This window comes from Sapajus apella, unplaced genomic scaffold (assembly GCF_009761245.1).
Source record: "Sapajus apella isolate SASKATOON/1434 unplaced genomic scaffold, GSC_monkey_1.0 scaffold69, whole genome shotgun sequence".
Classification (NCBI taxonomy): domain Eukaryota; kingdom Metazoa; phylum Chordata; class Mammalia; order Primates; family Cebidae; genus Sapajus; species Sapajus apella.
Window position 1 is genome coordinate 10,642,300 of NW_022437009.1, and position 19,260 is coordinate 10,661,559.

The window sequence follows — 19,260 nt, forward strand, 5'->3', positions numbered from 1 at the left end:
TTTGTTTATAGACTGTCTGTTCTCTTCTAATAGTCTTTTTAAAGAGATGAGGTCTCACTATATTGTCCAGGTTGGTTTTGAACTCCTGGGCTCAAGTGGTCCTCCTGCCTCCGGCTCCTAAAGTGCTGGGATTGTAGGGGTGAGCCATTGCTCCCAGCCATTGTAATACAGTCTTTTGTTTGAAATGCATATGTTAGTGGGCCAAAAGGACAGTGTTATTAATATCCCTATTCTTTTTTTTTTTTTTTTTTTTTTTTTTGAGACAGAGTCTAGCTCTGTCACCCAGGCTGGAGTGCAGTGGTGCGATCTCGGCCCACTGCAACCTCCACCTCCCCAGTTCAGGCGATTCTCCTGCCTTAGCCTCCCAGGTAGCTGGGACTACATGCTTGCACCACCATACCCGGCTAATTTTTGTATTTTTAGTAGAGACGTGGTTTCACCATATTGGTCAGGCTGGTCTTAATACTCCTGACATCATGTTCCACTCACCTCAGCCTCCCAAAGTGCTGGGATTACAGGCATGAGCCACCACACCTGGACTAATATCCCTATTCTATGAAGATACCTGTTCTAAAACTTTTAGTGATGCTCTATAACAGAATAAACTATATCCATTAATCCCTTAGTATTGACAAATGTACTAGTCCAGCTCTTCCCAGTGGTTAATAGATGTTAACAGCACTGTAAATCCATTTCATTCTGTAATTTCTTGAGCAAACATGTATTTTTGCTGGTTTTCTTATAAGGAGATGCTACTAATTGACCATCAACATGTTTTGAAGTCCTTTTCAAAACACTGATGGGTTGGACTAAGCCATCAATAGTGTTGTACCACTTCTCAGGTTTTGATAGACACTTTGGAAAGAGATTTCCCTGTTTACGAAGTGAAGGCCTAAAAAATAAACTAATGACCTTAGCCTCACTGGCAATCAATTACAGATCTCAGCCATAGCAGTAAGAGAACTGTAAAATTCAGAAGCAGTTTACATTGGACTCAGGGATGAATTATGAACTTCCCCCATTAGAGCTTCCATTTTATGATTGGTTAAGATTGTTTAAAGAATCATTCCATCTCAGCCTCAAAAATGACCATGGGAAGATGGTATCAGTATCACTACTTACAGATGAAAAATCTAAGGCTGTGTGCCCATGGACACACAAAATGAAGCTGTTCTGTTGGGACTTGAACAGCTCAGATTTTCTTGTTTCAGATCACCAACTCTTGAGTAATAGGGAAATCTGGAGATTTGAAAAATACTTGCACTGTCTACAACATGGCTAATCCATATTTGGATGAAGCAGAATTGATTTAATTCCCTAACGGGGACCCCATAATTATTTGCTGGGCTCTGGGTGTATTGATGTGTAGGAAGTTGTACTTTATAATGTTAATAAATTATGACTATTTGAGTAGACTGAATTCATTTAGCAAAAAACAACTTGTATTTATATACATTTCAATAATGCAATGACAGGAAACATTTGGAAGAAAGGGATTTTGCCCTAGAATAACACATAAGGACAGTAGAGAACTATAGTATATTGCTACTCAATGTTCCACAGACTTCTAGTGATTTTAATGCTCCTATTAAATATAGCATGTTGATTGGGACATTTGTTTCTCTCAAGATCATGTTGTTTTATTAAATCCTAATAGAAAATACCATTGAAAATCCTATCTCAATTTATATTTATTCATGTAACAAATTTATTGAGCATCTACCTACTATATGCCAAGAAGTATATCAGACATCAGGCAGAGAGCTGTTAAAATGATAGAGTCTGTACTCTTGTGAAACTTGTGGGGATGCCAAACAACAAACAATACTCCCTTTTAACTCCAGGTTAATGCAGAAATGGGTAAGGCCCTTGTTGCTTTTGGGAGAGGTGAGTTGTGTCTCTGAATCACATGTATTTCACAGGGGGAAAAAAAAGCCCAAACACTAAGGAATAGCTCTTAACCTATCTCTGCCTCAGCTTAAACTGTTTTCCTTCCCACTGGCTAAGCAATGTATTTGTGTTTTTCCTGGTAAAACAGTAAATTTCTTACCTTCTGTAATTATAATTGGCATTCTTCAAAGAGGTAGAACTTTGATTTTTTTTTTTGTAGAATATTAAAACAAGCTTTCTTAGGTCAAAGAAGTGATCTTACTAGGAAAAGCAATGGTTTCATGATGTGTAATTGTTTTATGTTATCTTTCTGCTATTAGATTGTATCCTGAAAAGTATGGTTTTTAGTAATAAGATAAATTTACCTATTTTAGTCCTTTCACAAAGGAAAACTGACACTGCGACGTTAATGCCAGTCTCATTAGACAAAAATGAAATATAGTTCCTAAGGTTTCTGATATTAAAAAAGAAGTGAAATACTAAGTATTCACTCAAATATTTTCTCAGTGCCATATGCAAGTTACCATGTCCCCCGAAGCTGATACAGTTTGAGGAAGGAAATATATAAGTACCCTAAGCCTGTGATAACTAAAAGCAACATTAAAAAGTGAAGGTACAGATAATTGCAACACATTTAAGTGTATTTGGTAATTTCTCCAGGAGATGGCACTGTTGCTTTTGTCTTTTCAGACAGTAAGACAATAGACCATTCATCTTTGTGTCACCTAAACAAAGAAATATTCCTTTACAACCCCCTTTCCTCCCCCCACGTAATCACATGCTACTGCAACTGACTGTCTTGTGATCTACTCCCATAGTTCGCATAGATTTTTAAATAATTTATTTTTTAAATTAATCTTATAGTAGTTATGAAAGGAACAAATTATTCACCAGTTTTGGTCAGCTTTGTCAGTCCAGTAACTGGCAACTTAAAGGACTATTCTTGTGATTTTACTCTCCTGCTCAGATGGCATTCAAAAACATTTTTCATGTCTCACGTCTTACTATGGTTGTTTTGGAAAAATTTATAAATTCTTAAGTCTTTTCGTTTGAAAGTTAACGTGACTAGAAGTATTTTAATGTAAATATTGGGTTGGTGCATTGTATCATTTTGCTGTACAATGACTATACCCTCATTTGGGTTTATGGCCAGTGTATAGTTAAAAGTCATCTTTACTTTTTTGAGAGTAACGATTTGCAAATTTTGTAGCTTTCTATTTGCTACTTTTTCTACTCAACAATTTCTAGCTTTCTAAAGGGACGGAGTCAGTTTAAGGATTCAGAACTGGTTTTACCTGTACTACGTGTTGTAGAAGTTGTGTGTGCAGCTTCTGCAGTAAAGGGAACAGCGTAGGGGTTTTATTTTATTCATTAGAGATGGAGTACGGTGCTAATTTAGAGGACATCACATACTAGAACCAAATTTGTGCGAAGCTCTCACTGCAGAGCTGAGGCATTCTGGTAAAGTAAATGTGCATCTAGGAAATGAACATGTAACAGTAGGTATTGGGTCATTTGCCCCCTTTTACCTGCCCCAAATGCCTAAGCTACATTCGAAGTCTTGGAAAACCTGTAATTCCGCCTTTGGCCTACCTCCCCGAAGAAGAGGAAGGCGAGAGGCCAAACGTGTGGAAAGACTATTCTTCAGGCTTGCAGGAGTTTCGGATGTCCTGATGTCTGTCTCCGTAGGATGTGACCCACACCAGTTCGCATTCACCTTCTTGGCAGCAAGGGGGCTGCTTAGCAGACAATGGGCGCTCCAATGAGCCGGGTTTATGAAAACCTGAAGCCCCGGTTCATGATGGAGCTCCTTTTTCCAGCTGAGCGAGCTCAAGGATTCCTTGGGGGAGATTTTCCAGGCTCTGCCTCACCGAAGGAATTTTAGGGGTGTCTCTGGGGAACAGGAGGGAAGTAACACAGCACCAGCTTGAGGGCGCTAGAGGTGCGGCGAGGGGTCGCGGCGCCAGGAGCCCAGGGCTCGGCGGGAAGGTGGGAAAAGCTCTTGCGTGAACTCCGCCAGCCGGGCCCGGGAGACGCTGGGCGAGGCGGGGTTGACCTCAGCAGTCTCTGCCACGTTCCAGCCAATCAGTCCCGCATCTTGGCATCCGAATCCAGGACCCCCGAAGCCGGAGGCGACGCGAGCCAATGAGGAGTGGGCCGGGAAAGAGGGACAGGCGGCCAGCCTATGGGGCGGAGAGGCCCGGCCGCGCGTATCCAAGGAGCGCCGCGCTCGGCTCGGGGGTGTGGCGCGCGCCGGCGGGGGTGGGCGGGCGCGCCGGGCGGCAGGTGTCGGCGGCGTAGGCATTCGGCGGCGATGGAGCGACCCCGAGGAGCTGCGGCCGTCCTCCTGTCCCGACTCCACGGCCTCGGCCTCTTTCTCCTCCTGCAGCTGCTGCCGCTTGCGACCTTCGGCCAGGACCGGCTGGACGCGCCGCCGCCGCCTGCTGCGCCGCTGCCGCGCTGGTCCGGCCCCATCGGGGTGAGCTGGGGGCTGCGGGCGGCAGCGGCCGGGGGCGCGTTTCCCCGCGGCGGCCGTTGGCGTCGCAGCGCGCCCGGCGAGGACGAGGAATGCGGCCGGGTCCGGGATTTCGTCGCCAAGCTGGCCAACAACACGCACCAGGTGAGCGGGTGCCGGGGCCGGGCGCCGCTCGGCTTCCAGGTGCCGCCCGCGCGCCCCTCCGGCCCGCGCGCCCCGCGACTCCCAAAGGAGACCCCGGCCCTACCGCGCCCGCGCCCCCCGGGTCGCAGCTCCGAAACTGCGGCGGCCAGGCGGGCGGAGTCGGGTCTGGGCGGCCGGCGGGGCTGTGTTTCGTCACAGGGGAGGCAATCTTAGACTTCCACCGCATTCTTTTTTTTTTTTTTTTAAGTTGTCAAAATCTCTTGAGCGTAATTGTTTTCCGTCTGTATAAATAATCAGGACCGAGTAAAGCTATTAGGCCCCAAGAAGCTGAAGGAGTAATTAACTCTGAGCGGTTGCAGAAGTTGGGCTACGCAGAAGCAAAGGTGTGTCCTCTCTGGGTCAGTACTTTCGGGGTGGAGAGGCGGGAGTTCAGGAGGCCAGAAGCAGCAGTCGGGTCACCGTGTGTTTTGATAGTTAAGGGGACTAGCTTGGAAATGAGATGGCAGTATTTATGTGATCTCCCTTACTCCTTCAGATTTGACCTTCTGTCGTGGTACGGAACCCTGACTAGCTATGTCTACATCCTGTGATGATAAGATTTTCAATACTTAAGAAAGGAATTGCATACATTCTGCTTTGAGCCAGACTTTCAGAATTGTGGTATTTCAGAATTGTGGTATTTCTGTCCCTGGGGACAAGCAAGCTCAACCTTTGCACACTACTGGATTGACAAAACCAGTTATTAAAAAAGTCCTGGCTGCCGGGCGCGGTGGCTCAAGCCTGTAATCCCAGCACTTTGGGAGGCCGAGGCGGGTGGATCACGAGGTCAAGAGATCGAGACCATCCTGGTCAACATGGTGAAACCCCGTCTCTACTAAAAACTACAAAAAATTAGCTGGGCATGGTGGTGCATGCCTGTAATCCCAGCTACTCAGGAGGCTGAGGCAGGAGAATTGCCTGAACCCAGGAGGCGCAGGTTGCGGTGAGCCGAGATCGCGCCATTGCACTCCAGCCTGGGTAACATGAGAAACACTCCGTAAAAAAAAAAAAAAAAAAAAAAAAAAGTCCTGGCTTCTTGCTTCTGCACAACTTGGGCATTTTCCTCCTTTTTCTCTGTAATTAACAATTTAATCCTTGCTAGCTACATTGCATAATGTATTTTCAATTCTATATATTTTCTTGCTTGCTTGTTTTCCTCTTTCAAAGAGAATGAATTGCACTTGGGGGCAGGGATGGGTGGCCAAGGCTCTGTGCCTGCACTTGTCCTTCTGTAACCACATTTCAATATCAGCTAAGCCTCAGTTTCCCTTTGGACTGCCTGGTTATCTGGACCATACTTGTTACCTGTGATAGAATTCTCTGATCTGGGGACACAAGACACAAGTGTTCAGGAATAAGTGTGCTTAGTGCAGCTGGAGCAGCAGCTGTATGAAGGAGACCAAGCTAGTGCTGAAGGGTGGGACAGATTGGGTAGAATGAGTACTGGGAAGTCTTCCTACTTGATGAGAAAGAATAAAAATAATCGAATAGACTGCCTTCTCACAGTGGGGGGTTGAGAAAGGCTTTACGACACTGATGCTTAATTTATACTGGACTACTTCCTTCCTTGAACCAGATGGACACAGCATTCTTATTCCATATTTCAAATTCTTCTCTTGCTGGTTGACCTAACTTTAGGACTGCTGCTACTCCTGGATTTAGATTTACTCCTTTTTTTTTTTTTTTTTTTTGGACAGGGTTTTACCTCAGCCTTCTGAGTAGCTGGGCCTACAGGTGTGCACCACTATGCCTAGCTAATTTTTGTTTAATTACTATTTTTTTGAGATGGGGTCTCACTCTTTTGACCAGGCTGGAATGCATTGGTGTGATCACATCTCACTGCAGCCCTGACCTCCTGGGTGCAAGTGATCCTCCCACCTCAGCCTCCCAAGCAGCTGGGACTACAGGCACATGCATCTAGCTAATTGTTCTTTTCTTTTCTTTTTTCTTTTTTTCTTTTTTAGAGACAGGGTTTTGCCCAGTTGCCCAGGCTGGTCTTGAACTCCTGGGCTCAAGTGCTCTGCCCACCTTAGCCTTCCACAGAGCTGGGATTAGAGGCCTGAGCTACTATGCCCTGCCTTGGTTTATTCCTTGAGTCAGAGTATTCCTGGTTAGTTTGAATTGATATGTCATTTGTAATATATTGATTCCAAAGCAAGAGGTTGAAAAAACTAGCTCAGAGGTTCTAAGGCCAAATCTATGGACGAGCCAAACTAAAACCACTCCTTCTTTAAGAAATTTTCTTTTATTTCTTTCATTTAGCTGTTTCTAATGATTTATTTATTTATTTATTTTTATTTATTTATTTTTTTAGCTTTTCTCTCCCAGTCTTTTTTCAGTGACCTTATTTAAAATAGCTATTTTGGCCAGGTACCATGGCTCATATCTGTAATCTCAGCACTGTGGGAGGTCAAGGCAGGTGGATCACTTGAGGTCAAGAGTTCGAGATTAGCCTGGCTAACACGGTGAAACCCTGTTTCTGCTAAACATACAAAAATTAGCCAGGCTCAGTGGCATGCACCTGTAATCCCAACTACTCTGGAGGCTGAGGCATGAGGATCACTTGAACCCAGGAGGCGGAGGTTGCAGTGAGCCTAGATCACACCACTGCACTCCAGTCTGGGCGACAGAGCAAGACTCTGTCTCAGGAAAAAAAAAAAAAAAATTGCGCTTGTTGATATCTGTGGTCTCTTCTTCAGAGATCTCATCCTTTCTGTATCTGGTTTAAAAAAAAAAAAAAGGTAGAGCCTTTGTTTAATATCCTTTACCTTAAAAATGGTTAAGTAAAGTACCACTTCCTTAGCCAAGAATTGTTATGTAGTAACCTGTTCTATTTATTTATTTGTTTTTAAAAGTCATAAAGAATCCTGACCTGTATTAAAGAGATCTAGTATTTTGGAACCCTTTATAAAACAGTGTGAAATAAAAGTATCAGCATGACGGAACAACTTTTTATCAGAGATCATTGTATACTTTGTACAACTGGGGAAGGAAAGTGCTCTTAGAATCATTTTTCCTATATAATATGACAAGATTTGTGTCCCAAGAAAAATCAAAAGTTCACGGTTCTCTTATTTCTTTTAACTTGGTGCTGTTTATTTCAAGCCAGATTAATTCATATCATCCATGTACGTGAATGCCCTCCAAATGCCTAGATCTGTACTAGATGCTGGGGGTGCCAAGATACAAAGAAAAGATCATTTAGACTGGAGAACGAAAAGCCTCAGAAGGTTGTAGAAAACCACTAGGCCTGTTTCTGTGGCTTATATTTGTATTAGCATTTAACCTGTCTTCTTAAGAAAGCACAGTAAAGCTAAAACATGATAGTGCATTTATATTATGGTTTTAGGGGACTGGTGTCCTGAAGACCACTCAGGCTTCTTTGTGCATGAAATCTAACAGGTTTTTCTCTTTGCCCAAGCCTCCCTTTTTATCTCTAATGTTTTTCTCCCGTATCATTTTTTTTTCAATCTATTAATTTAAAATATATTTCAAGTGTATTGGGTTTATTACATGCAGTATATATTTTCCACATAGAAGTTCTAATGAGTAAGTGCTCTATTTTAGGAGTTGAGGCAGGAGAGGAAAACATTTTCCTTTCTAGTTATAGTATTATAAATTAGCTATGATAGACTCATGGGAAAGTGGAAATAAAAAATATTGGTTATTACTAAAAAAACAAGAGGGATGGTAAGAAAACAAAGGAGAGGGATAAATAGTTATACCTTTCCAAAAATTATTCTCCCTAATTTTGTGCTAAGGGTTTGACATATCATGGGAAGGCAGTATAGCACTGCCTTGTCTGGACTGTCTGCATTCGAATCCTGGCCATGTCACTGTGTGATCTTGGGTAAGTTACTTAAGCTTTCTGTGTCTCAGTTCCTAATCTGTAAAGTGAAGATAAGAGTACTTAATTCATAGAGTGATAGAATTAAATGAGTGTGTGTTAAATTATATATACATGATATATACATATATGTATATTACATAATGCATATTTGTATCATAATATATACATATACAATGTAATGTTACATTGTATTAGTTGTAATGAGTTATAGTTTGTAATACAACATATCACATTGTGTTGTATAATATATACATATGTAATAACTCATTAGGACAATGGCACATTATTAGCACTCACGAAGCTATTATTAAGAATCATTTATAAATGCTCTTTTCTTAGACTCCATAGTCTTCCTTTTGCATTGAACTGAAAACTGCTTTCATGCCACATTTTTAACTGATTCTTTCCTTCAACTGCTTGGAGTATTCATGACATTTATAACCTTTGTACATGAGTGAAATTGAGCAGGCCTAGAAGACTTTATTAATGTTGGTTGCTAAGCTGGGTTGCTTCAAAACATTTCTGCTGTAAGCACCCCTTTGAGGGGAGGCATGAAACTGTCTTAAAGGAACTGAGGAAATGCCTTGGCCAGAGTTGTGGTGGTGACTGACATAATTTTCTTACTTCTCATTCCTTTGCACAGCCCATTTGACAATTTCCTTAAAACTTTTTAAACTTATGATGAGTAAAGCCAGGAACTGTTGCTTATTTTCTGCCCTCCCTCTGCTCCTGTCACTAACTACTTCTTTAAACATAACTTCCCAACTTCTACTCCAACATCAAAGCATCTGGCTTCTTAAGTAAACAGGCCCTGTAGAGAGGCCGTGTTGTATGGGGTGTCAGCTCTGGGAAGAATGCATGTGTTTGTTTGCTGGCGTTGGCAGGGCTGAATCCAAGCTGACAGGACTGAGTGTGCCTGTCAGAGGCTTTAGGGAGCTGCCGCTGAGGCCCTCTGTCTGTTGTTGTGGATTGCCAGACCTTTGTAACACCCGGAAGTCTGAAGGTCAGTCCTTTGATGCCCCGGAACTTCTTAACTGCCTCATTTATTCCAATACTTGGTCTCTCTTAATACTACCTTCTCCAGCACCCCCAACCGTCTAGCTTATTTAATAATCTCTTGAGTTCTGTTTCTTCCGTTCATTTTTGGATCAAGGAGTAGGAACTCTATAGGATCTCCTTCTTGGTCCTGGTTGAGCAGAGTGAGCGAAACCCTCATGAAGAATCAGTCCTCAGGGCCGGGCGCGGTGGCTCAAGCCTGTAATCCCAGCATTTTGGGAGGCCGAGGCGGGTGGATCACGAGGTCAAGAGATCGAGACCATCCTGGTCAACATGGTGAAACCCCGTCTCTACTAAAACTACAAAAAATTAGCTGGGCATGGTGGCACGTGCCTGTAATCCCAGCTACTCAGGAGGCTGAGGCAGGAGAATTGCCTGAACACAGGAGGCGGAGGTTGCGGTGAGCCGAGATCGCGCCATTGCACTCCAGCCTGGGTAACAAGAGCGAAACTCCGTCTCAAAAAAAAAAAAAAATCAGTCCTCTCCCATGCAATGTGTAGTCAGACCTTTAGCCCCCAGAGCGATGTTGACTTATGCATTGGAGATTTCAATAAAAAGTATCAGCAGATTTGATGAAGTGTAATTTATCTGAGAAAGGGTTCATCTTCATCTGAAGTTTGGTTGGGATGAGAGTAGAAAGCTAGCCAGGTATGACAGATGGCTCCAAGGGAATGCAGTGTAACAATTAGGTAAGTTCACTGCTGACTCAAATATTTGGCTCTGTGCACAGTGATTTTTAATTAGAAATCTGAGTCTCATGTCTGCTTGTGAAAGTACTTGGAAAAAGCCTTATGTTCTGGTCAATTTATAATGGCTGTTTTCTTTTTGTGGTATCAATAACAGTAATAATCTCTCCATCCTGCTGTTTTGATCAGATCTTTCATGTCAGGGTTACAGATACTTTTAACAGTTTCTTCTGCACTCTGCCAGTTTCCAATCAGCTCTTGTCAACAGGCATTGGATTCTCAGTGGGTCACGGCAGAGTCTGTGCTCCCCAACTTTGTCCCAGTTGGCCTGTTACCCTTATGTGACCATCACATGGTGGGCAGTGCTTAGGACCAAGTTATAGTGGTCAGAACAGGAGAGTCGCACTTGTTCTTCTCCCTCCTTCCTACCTAATCCTACCCCTTAATTTCTTTTACAGAAAGTGAACTGTGTTTTGAGGCTGGAGAAATGAGGCTCAGATGTTTTATATAATTAGGAGCTAATATTAAGACAGACAAAGCCATCACATTTGACATGTAATTAAAAATACAGCTTTTCTAGAAAAAAAAAACCATGGCAGTGGTTCTGACAATACTATGAACTAAGTAATGCATTTGTAAATTTCTACAAGTTTCAGTTCCCTTTCTGTCCTTTTGTAATCAGTGTTTCTATTGCATCTTTTACTCCTGTTTTTAGAAACTTGGTGAAAACTTGTTCTTCCCACTATGTGATCTCAGTGATTTGTATGTAGGTGGATTTGAGGATTAATGGGGCTTGAAGAACAAGCTGATCAATTTCAGTCAGTTATCGGCAGCTTTCTTGTTTCAATGGTGACGATAGTCAAAGTGGGATTAGTAATGTGTGGTTTTGAGATAGTTTGGTTGAATGAATCTTCATGACAGATTCCTCATACCTATGAAGATTGTTAGGTGAAAGATTGAGGATATTTTTTATTTTTCCTTTTCTGTCCCCAATCCCAGTCTCAGGAAACCACAGTAAAATAAAATCCTTCCATTCAGAACCTGTCGTGTTCTGCTAAGGAAGTTTTCTGTGAATGTAATTTATTTTCTATTTTGTGTTTTAGTCTCTGGCCCTCCATTCCTCATCTGCAACGTGAGAAGTTTTGGGCTAGCCTTAAAATTTCTTTTAAAAATTCTGTGATTTATAGGGAAGAAGAGAGGCCAGAGGTTGCGATCACTGTGATTACTGCCTGATTCCAAATTTAGAAGCAAACTGTGGCTGTTTGACTCCCAGTCAGACTTGAACATAGCATGGATTTCACATCTGGGGGTGATTTACTACCACCTCCAGAACTTGCTTCAATGAAATATGAGTGTTCTTAAAGATAGCAGAAGTACTTTTTTTCATATAGTTATGAAAGACATCTGTCTCTTTTATTTTGGGGTTAATACTTCATTGTTTGTTCCTTGTTGGCTAAAAAATCTAATGGTAATGAAAGCTACTAGCTTGAATAGTCCAAAAGCAAACCCAATAGATAGCAACAAATTCATTTTTTCTTTTTCCGTTTCCTATAGTACTCTGCCAAAACTGGGGCTTTTCTTCTTCATCCTGGCTGCCTGTGTGTTTGAAAATAGATGATCGGCTCCCCATAAATATATTCACTTGTAGAAACTTACACAGGATTAATTGGCTTGATTTGTTTTCATCAGAAGAAAATATATGTATGTTTCTTCTCTGGCCTATGAATACTATCTCTTCTGTCTTATGTTCGCTTTTGATAAGAGTTTTGTTCTTTCTGTATGTCCTGAAACACATGCGCACGCGCGCGCACACAGACACACACACACACACACTTTCTAATAATGTACGTAAGCCTGTTTGCAAGTCTCATTGCACAATACACTTGCCCTAAAGGACCAGGAGAAATTGAGCTGAGGAGGAAAATTTGTATTAACTTCAATAATTCCCAGAAACAAGTTAGTTTAAATCATGTTTATGTTTTACTTGCTATTTGTCACAAAGGATTCGAAACATAGATATGTTGTATACAAAATTCCAAAGAGATGTCTCAATACCCAGATTTGGGTCCTGGCTCTGGTGCTTCATGGCTGTGTGACTATGAAAAAATCACTTAACTTCTCTGATCTTTACAGTTGTTTTTTAAACTAGAACAGCAGCTCAGGATTGTTTGGAGGGTCAAATGAGAAGTTTAATCAATGTGTTTTGTTAAAGTACTATATAGATGTCATTCATTTAGGCACTTACTGAGCTGCCTCCCATATACTGAGGGGAGTCCGGACCTGTGTATAAACAAAGCGAAGCACTGGGGCTATCCTAAGGATTTAGGTTAGGTGTTTAGAGATGTCTCACTAGGAGTTTAGAGGAAGGCTTGACCACTACAGTGCAGTGTTCTGGGAAGGCCTTCTGGCTGAAGAGAGAATCAAAGTGGAGGTAATTTTTAGGGAGATCTGTAAAGGCATGAAGGAAGTAGGAAAATCCAGGATATGCTCAGGGGATGGTCAATAGCAGCTTTATTTTAGCGTGACGTAATTGATGGGGAGTATGTCTGAGGTTTCCAGGAAAACATATAAGGAAGTTAAAAAAAAAAAAAAAAAAAAAGCTCTTTTGTGGGGGATGGAAAGAGGAGAGATGTGTGTGGTAAGTTTGGCAAAAGGACTCACTTGTGAAAGAGTTTTAACAGATAGTGCTAGACACGAGGCTAAAGCAGGAGGAACCAGAGGAAGAAATCGGGAGCCAAGAAGAGCTCGCCTTTCAGAGGCTGGCCATTGCTGTGGTCTCGGACGCATAGGTTCCAGAGGAAAGCAGAACAGAGGACAGGGCAGACCGTCCTTTATACTTGAAGTGCTGCTGTTTCCAAAAAACACTCCTAAACTTCTGGACCTGGTTGAAGAAAAATATGAGGCAAGGCATGAGGAAGCCGGGAGCTGTAAGACAGTGTTGCCTATGAACAGATTTTTCTGAACATTTGTGAACAAGGATAAGGTTGAACTCTTGCTGATACTGTGGTTAACCATTTGAATCATGGATTATTGGGCTGATTAGCTGGTCAGAGCCCTTTTGCTACTGCGGCTGGCTGACTTGCTTACAGGCTAAGGGCTGGGAATAGAACACAGATGTCCTAACATGGTGTTGCATTTGGAAGTATTTCATATGCATGTCGAAATCAATGCATTTGCTTCAGGATAAGGCAGTTATGAGACCCTAGTTATAAGTAATTATAGTTGTGAATTCTGCCCTGCTCCTCAAGATCATACTACCCTCGACAGAGCTCAACTAGCCTTTCTAAGCCTCAGTTTCCCATCACATAAAATGGAGGATTATCATGAAGTTTTGAAGAGAAGATATATGTGAAAATGTTTTGAAACTTTGAAGTACTGTCAGTATGATCTGCATAATTCCTTAACAAACCTGTTGATGTGTCACAGCCTCCACAGGGCCCGCCTATCAGCCCGGTGATCCTGGTAGCTTCAGCCCCCAGCCAAACATGTATTAAAGCAGGCGGATGAGGCATAAATGCATTTGGTTTATCACTTGGCAGAGTTGGATGACAGGCTGGGGTGGGGGTGGCAAGAATGAAAGTGAGTCAAGATTGGCAGAAATGTAAGATGTGTATGTAGTGGTTTTCTTCCTTTTTAAACCTTTGTGATTATGTCAGACTTCTGTTAATGTGATTGATGGTGGTTTGAGGCAGTGGTTTGGGGAACAGGATCTCAGCTATTAGACCTGGATTCAAACTTCAGTGATGACCGTGGACAAATTAACCTCTCTGAATCTTAGATTTCTCATCTGTGAAATGGGAGTACTAATATCTTCCTCTTAGGGTCATTGTGAAGATTAAGAGATGGTACGGAATTTAGAGTATACTCTTTTGTTGAGTAATGATTTTCTCTACAAAGCTTCTGACACATTACCAGTTAGATGCTTAAATATTTGTACGTTTTTATTTTTTTATATCTCTAATATTTCTAGAGAATTATTAGAGGTTTTCACAAGAACTGCATGTGGATTCAGATATATTAGCCCTGGCTAAGCAGGGTGGCTTACACCTGTAATCACAAGGGTTTTGGAATCTGAGGCGAGAGGATCACTTAAGTTCATGAGTTTGAAACCTCCCTGGGCAACATAGTGAGACCCATCTGTATAAAAAGATTTTTTTTTTAATTAGCCTGGTGTGGTAGCTTATGCCTGTAGCCCTAGCCATGCAGGAGTCTGAGTTGAGGGGATCACTTGAGCCCAGGAGTTTGAGGCTGTCGTAAGCTATGATTACACCATTGCATTCCAGCCTGGGAAACAGACCGAGATACTGTCTTAAAAAAAAAGAATTATTAGGGGGAGGTGGTGGTGCCCACCTATAGTTCCAGCTATTTGGAAGGCTGAGGCAGGAGAATAGCTTGAGCCCAGGAGTTCAAGGCTATAAGGCATTATGATTGCATCTGTAAATAACCACTGTATGCCAGCCTGGGCAGCATAGTGAGATCCCATATCTAAAAGGTAAAAAAAAAAATGTGCTATTTACATAACTGGCTCCAGATAAAAAAAGAGGAGGGTGGGAGCCAGGGTTAGGGAAAGATCATCTATTCAAAATGCCTTTCTTGAAGCTATGGGAGATGGAGAAGAAAATAATCAGATTAATAATCTGAAAACAATAATCAGACACCTGGTCATCTGGTTATAATAGCTTCAAGCATGTATGGTTAAATAGTTTTTGTATTGTTTTAAAAGAAAATTTAAAAATTTAAAAGGCATAGTCTTTACTGTGTCAGTGTGGGCTTGAATTCCTGGGTTCAAGTGATCCTCCTGCCTCAGCCTCTGCACTAGCTAGGACTACAGGCACATATCCTTGTTCCTGGCTAGTAAATAGGTTTAAATAACTTAAAATTATTTATTATTATTACTATTTTAGACAGAGCCTCACTGTCGCCCAGGCTGGATGGAGTCCAATGGCATGATCTCAACTCACTGCAACTTCTGCCTCGTGGGCGCAAGTGATCCTCTTGCTTCAGCCTTCAAAGTAACTGGGACTACAGGTGTGCACCACCACACCTGGCTAGTTTTTGTATTTTTAGTAGAGATGGGGTTTCACTGTGTTGTCCAAGCTGGTGTTGAACTCCTAAACTCAGATGATCCACCTGCCTCGGCTTCCCAAAGTGCTAGGATTACAGGCATGAGCCACTGTACCTGGCCAAATTATTTTTTTAAGACTATAATTTAATAACAATTTTTCTTCCCTTTCATTAAGCTTTAATTGGTTAGAGTTAATGACTATGGTTTAAGCTGATAGCTCTGAAATAGCACCTTGCATATTTCATCCCTTTCTTTAACTGAGCAGCTACTGTTAGCTTTGTACTCTACAGCCCTCTGTGAAGTTTCAAGAAATATTAGTGAGATGTGATTGGTACTTCTCAGAAACTTTGCTTTAAAGAATAGCAGACCAGAATGTAGGTGAACTTATTTTTTATTATGTGCATGTTGCTTTTTTAAACTTTTAACAATTATTTAAAAATAGAGACGAGGTCTTACTATGCTGCCTAGGCTGGTCTCGAATTCCTAGGCTAAAATGATCCTTCCGCCTGGGCCTCCTGAAGTGCTAGGATTATAGGTGTGAGCCACCACACCCGGCCTATGTGCATATTTCTTTAACCTGCAAATTCACCACTTCCTGACCTATGTTAACCCTCTGTTCCAGTTAAAGTGACCTTCTAACCAGTCCCTTCAGCTCCCCATGTGCTCTGTTGCTTCTCCATCTTTGTTTTCATGGCGTTCTTCCTGTCTGAATGCCCTTCTAGCCCTGGTTAGTTTTTCCTGTTCTCTCCTATAACTTTTGACTATGCCATGTAATACAACACTTCGTGTTCTGTTTTGTGTTCAGTTTCATTTATAAAAGTTTTATTCCCTAAATGATAAACTCCTTAAGGTGGGGCCCAGCTTGTGCTATGAGTCCTTCATCACTTTTGCCTCCCACAGTGCTGAAGAAAGAGTAGTCATGAAATGTGTAGTCTGGAGTCAGACAGACATGAGTTTGAAACCTTGCTCTGCCACTTACCAACTTTTTGACTTTGAGCAAATTACTTAACCTCTCTGAGCCTGCTGCTTTCTTTATAAATTAACAGTGAGTACCTTAATATATATAATACTAATATAGTAAGTGTTCAGTGAAGGTTAAATATCATTGTTTTTCTTTAATTCAGCAGTTGTTTATTGAACACCTACACACATGAGGCACTGCATCAGGTCCTGGGACTGGTATAGAACACAACAGATGAGCCCCCTGCTTTGATGGAGCTTTTTGGACCAATAGAGAAAATGGCACTAAACAATATGTAATTATAAATGTGATAACTACCAAGAAGAGAAATAGTAACCACAGGAGAATAATTGACAGAGGTCATTTTTAGTCTGGGGCATTAAGAGAGATTCGTTGAGAAATAACTTAAACTGATAGTTGGATAGGATTTTGCCAGGAACAGTATCTCAGGCAGAGAGAACAACATGTTCATAAGGCCTGGATCTAGAAAGAGCTTGGCATACTCCAGGACCTGGAAGAAGGCCAGGGTGGTTGTAACAGACGGAATGGGGGGAGGGGTCAGTGCCCACACCCAGGGGATAAGCAGCAAGCCTTTATGGTTCTATCGGCTCAGTCAGCTGGCAACTGGACCATATCTCTTTGTCACTTTCTTTTCTTTAAAATGAACTAAGATATAACAAAGGCAAAAAATTTTGAAATGTAACTCATTTATTGAGAGATGAATTGTTGCATGGAAGTGACTTTTTCAAAAACTAAGCCTACCCTTTATAAGTGCCAAAGGTTTTGTTTGCTTGCTTTTTTAATGGAAATCTTTCTAATATACTTCTCTGACTTCTTAGCCAACAGTATGAGTCTAGGTCACTAAGAAGAGAATAAATCATGCTATACCAGGACTACTGTGATTTGAATGTGCCTCCCCCAAATTCATGTTTTAGGAACTTAATCATCAATGCAACAGTATTAAGTGGTGGATCTTTAAGAGAGACTGTATCATGAGGGCACCAACTCATGAATGGATTCAGGCCTTTATTCCAAGAGTGGGTTAATTATAGAAGGGGTAGAGTTTTGTCCTTTTCTTTTCTCTTCTTTTCTTTTCTTTTCCTTTTCTTTGAGGCAGTCTCACTCTATTTCCCAGGCCGTAGTACTGTGTTGTGATCTCAGCTCACTGCAACCTCTGCCTCCCAGGTTCAAGAGATTCTTGTGCCTCTGCCTCCCAAGTAGCTGGGATTGCAGGTGTGTGCTACCACGCCCAGCTAATTTTTGTATTTTTAGTAGAGACGGGGTTTCACCATGTTGGTCAGGCTGGTCTCAAACTCCCGACCTCAAGTGATCTGCCTATCTTGGTCTCCCAGAGTGCTAGGATTACAGGCATGAGCCACCATGCCTGGCCCTATTTATTTTCTGTATCTCCTTTGCTTGCTTCTGCTTTCTGCCATGGGATGATCCTCAACAGATGCCTATGCCATGCTCTTGGACATCACAGCCTCCAGAACTGTGAGCTAAATAAGCATCTTTTCTTTATAAATTACCCAGTCTTGGATATTCTCTTATAGCAACTGAAAATGGTCTAAGACAACGACTCACAGTATTTTAATGTGATGTGACATTTAATACCCACGGGGGCTATTGAGATACGTGGGGCTATCTTCTCGCATTTCAAATGTCCTAGATTATAAGCTTAATGCCATTGTCTGCCTGGCAGTGGTATTTGTTTTCTGCAGAAATGGTATTTCTGTTTGCTTTTTTCCTGCAGAAGTGGTATTCCCTTTGTAATTACTTTTGTAATATCCTCTTCCTCTTGCTGTTGTCTCTGTCTGTCTCTGATTTGCTTCCTCTCTATGCTAAGAAAGGAGATTTCTAATATTAGACAATTCTAACCAGTTTAATAAATTGAATTAGAGTGATGGTCTGCAAATTTCTCTTAGAGGCTGAATGCACAGATATTTAATGCATGATAGTGGCATCAGGGGTCTCCCTGCTTCTTTTTAGTGAGTATCCATGTTTCTGAGGTATCTAGATCATGGAGGTTACTGTTGCCCCTCTCCTTTGAACACTGGCCTGTTGTAGAGCAGGGAGCTGATCTCTAAAACAACAAAAACCCAGATACATAGCAGAGGAAAAGCAAACTGAGTAGCTAAATTATTGATGAGTCATAGAATTTTAAAACTTAGAGAGACTAGAAAGATGGTCATTCCAGCCCCCTCAGTTTGGTAATGATGTTAGGTTGGGCTGCCCAACTTCACACAGCTGGAAATAAAATTCGGGCTGACTGATTATTAGCCTAGTACTCCCCTCTGTATCGTGCTGCCTCAGAAAACTCTGAATAATTAAACAGATTTGAAAACTTGTACATTATTTTGCGGTTAATTTTTGTCATTTCTAAGAATAGACTTCATGAGAGCTGGAACATTTGTGATCTTATTTCTGGCTCATGTTTTATGATTCTAGCAGTGCCTTATTTAACAGAACTATATTCTGTTAGGATTTTCTTCCTGCCTGCGAGAGCATCACTCGAGTTGTGTTCTAGGCCTCACTGGGGTTTGGATGCCTAACTCTAGATTCCCAGTCTTTATGGGATCACCATTGCCTTTCTTTTATAATTCTTGGTTTTACTTCTGAGGAAATGGTTTCCCAAGAGAGAAGGTGATTTGTGCCTACCTTCCCAATCAGTTACTGGACTAGGCTTAACATCCTTCTGTAGTTTTATTTTCACCATGACAGGCTGACATCTGTAGATTGAAAGTCTAGTGTGTTTCGCCTTCACATTTAGCTTTCTGTACATAAGATGCCTGTTTAGATAGAGTATAATCTTCAATAGCTCAGAGCAAGTGTTATCACAGCACATGGTAGGCATGCAGACAATTGTTGAAAGAGGGCACGTATGTGAAGGATGCCATCATTGAATTCACTTCCTTCTTTGCTTGTCAGAAAGGCTGCTCCTGATAGGGACATGGTCAGGCAATCGGCAAGTGGCTTTTTAGCTGGGACTTGCCTTGGGAAAACTGACCTACACCCAGTAGTGCCAGTGTTAGTTTTTTTCAGTGTTTTATTTTTGATCATGTGTGTAACTAAAGATAGAAGTTTCTCATGACT

The 19,260-nt window shown here is 41.7% G+C and overlaps 1 protein-coding gene across 5 annotated transcripts in view; it reads left to right on the plus strand.

Annotated features, from left to right (window-relative positions):
- The first annotated feature begins 4,157 nt into the window (after positions 1-4,157).
- Positions 4,158-19,260, plus strand: part of SORT1 (sortilin 1) — an 81,421-nt gene continuing 66,318 nt past the window's right edge. Inside the window, exon 1 of one of the 5 annotated variants that reach the window (XM_032249864.1) lies at positions 4,158-4,510. In XM_032249864.1, coding sequence (XP_032105755.1) covers positions 4,205-4,510 — 306 coding nt within the window. In that variant the 5' untranslated portion in view covers positions 4,158-4,204. Of the gene's footprint in view, positions 4,511-4,762; positions 4,894-7,254; positions 9,403-19,260 lie in introns of those variants that run through there. The other 4 variants (XM_032249863.1, XM_032249866.1, XM_032249865.1 and 1 more) reach the window with 4 other exon arrangements.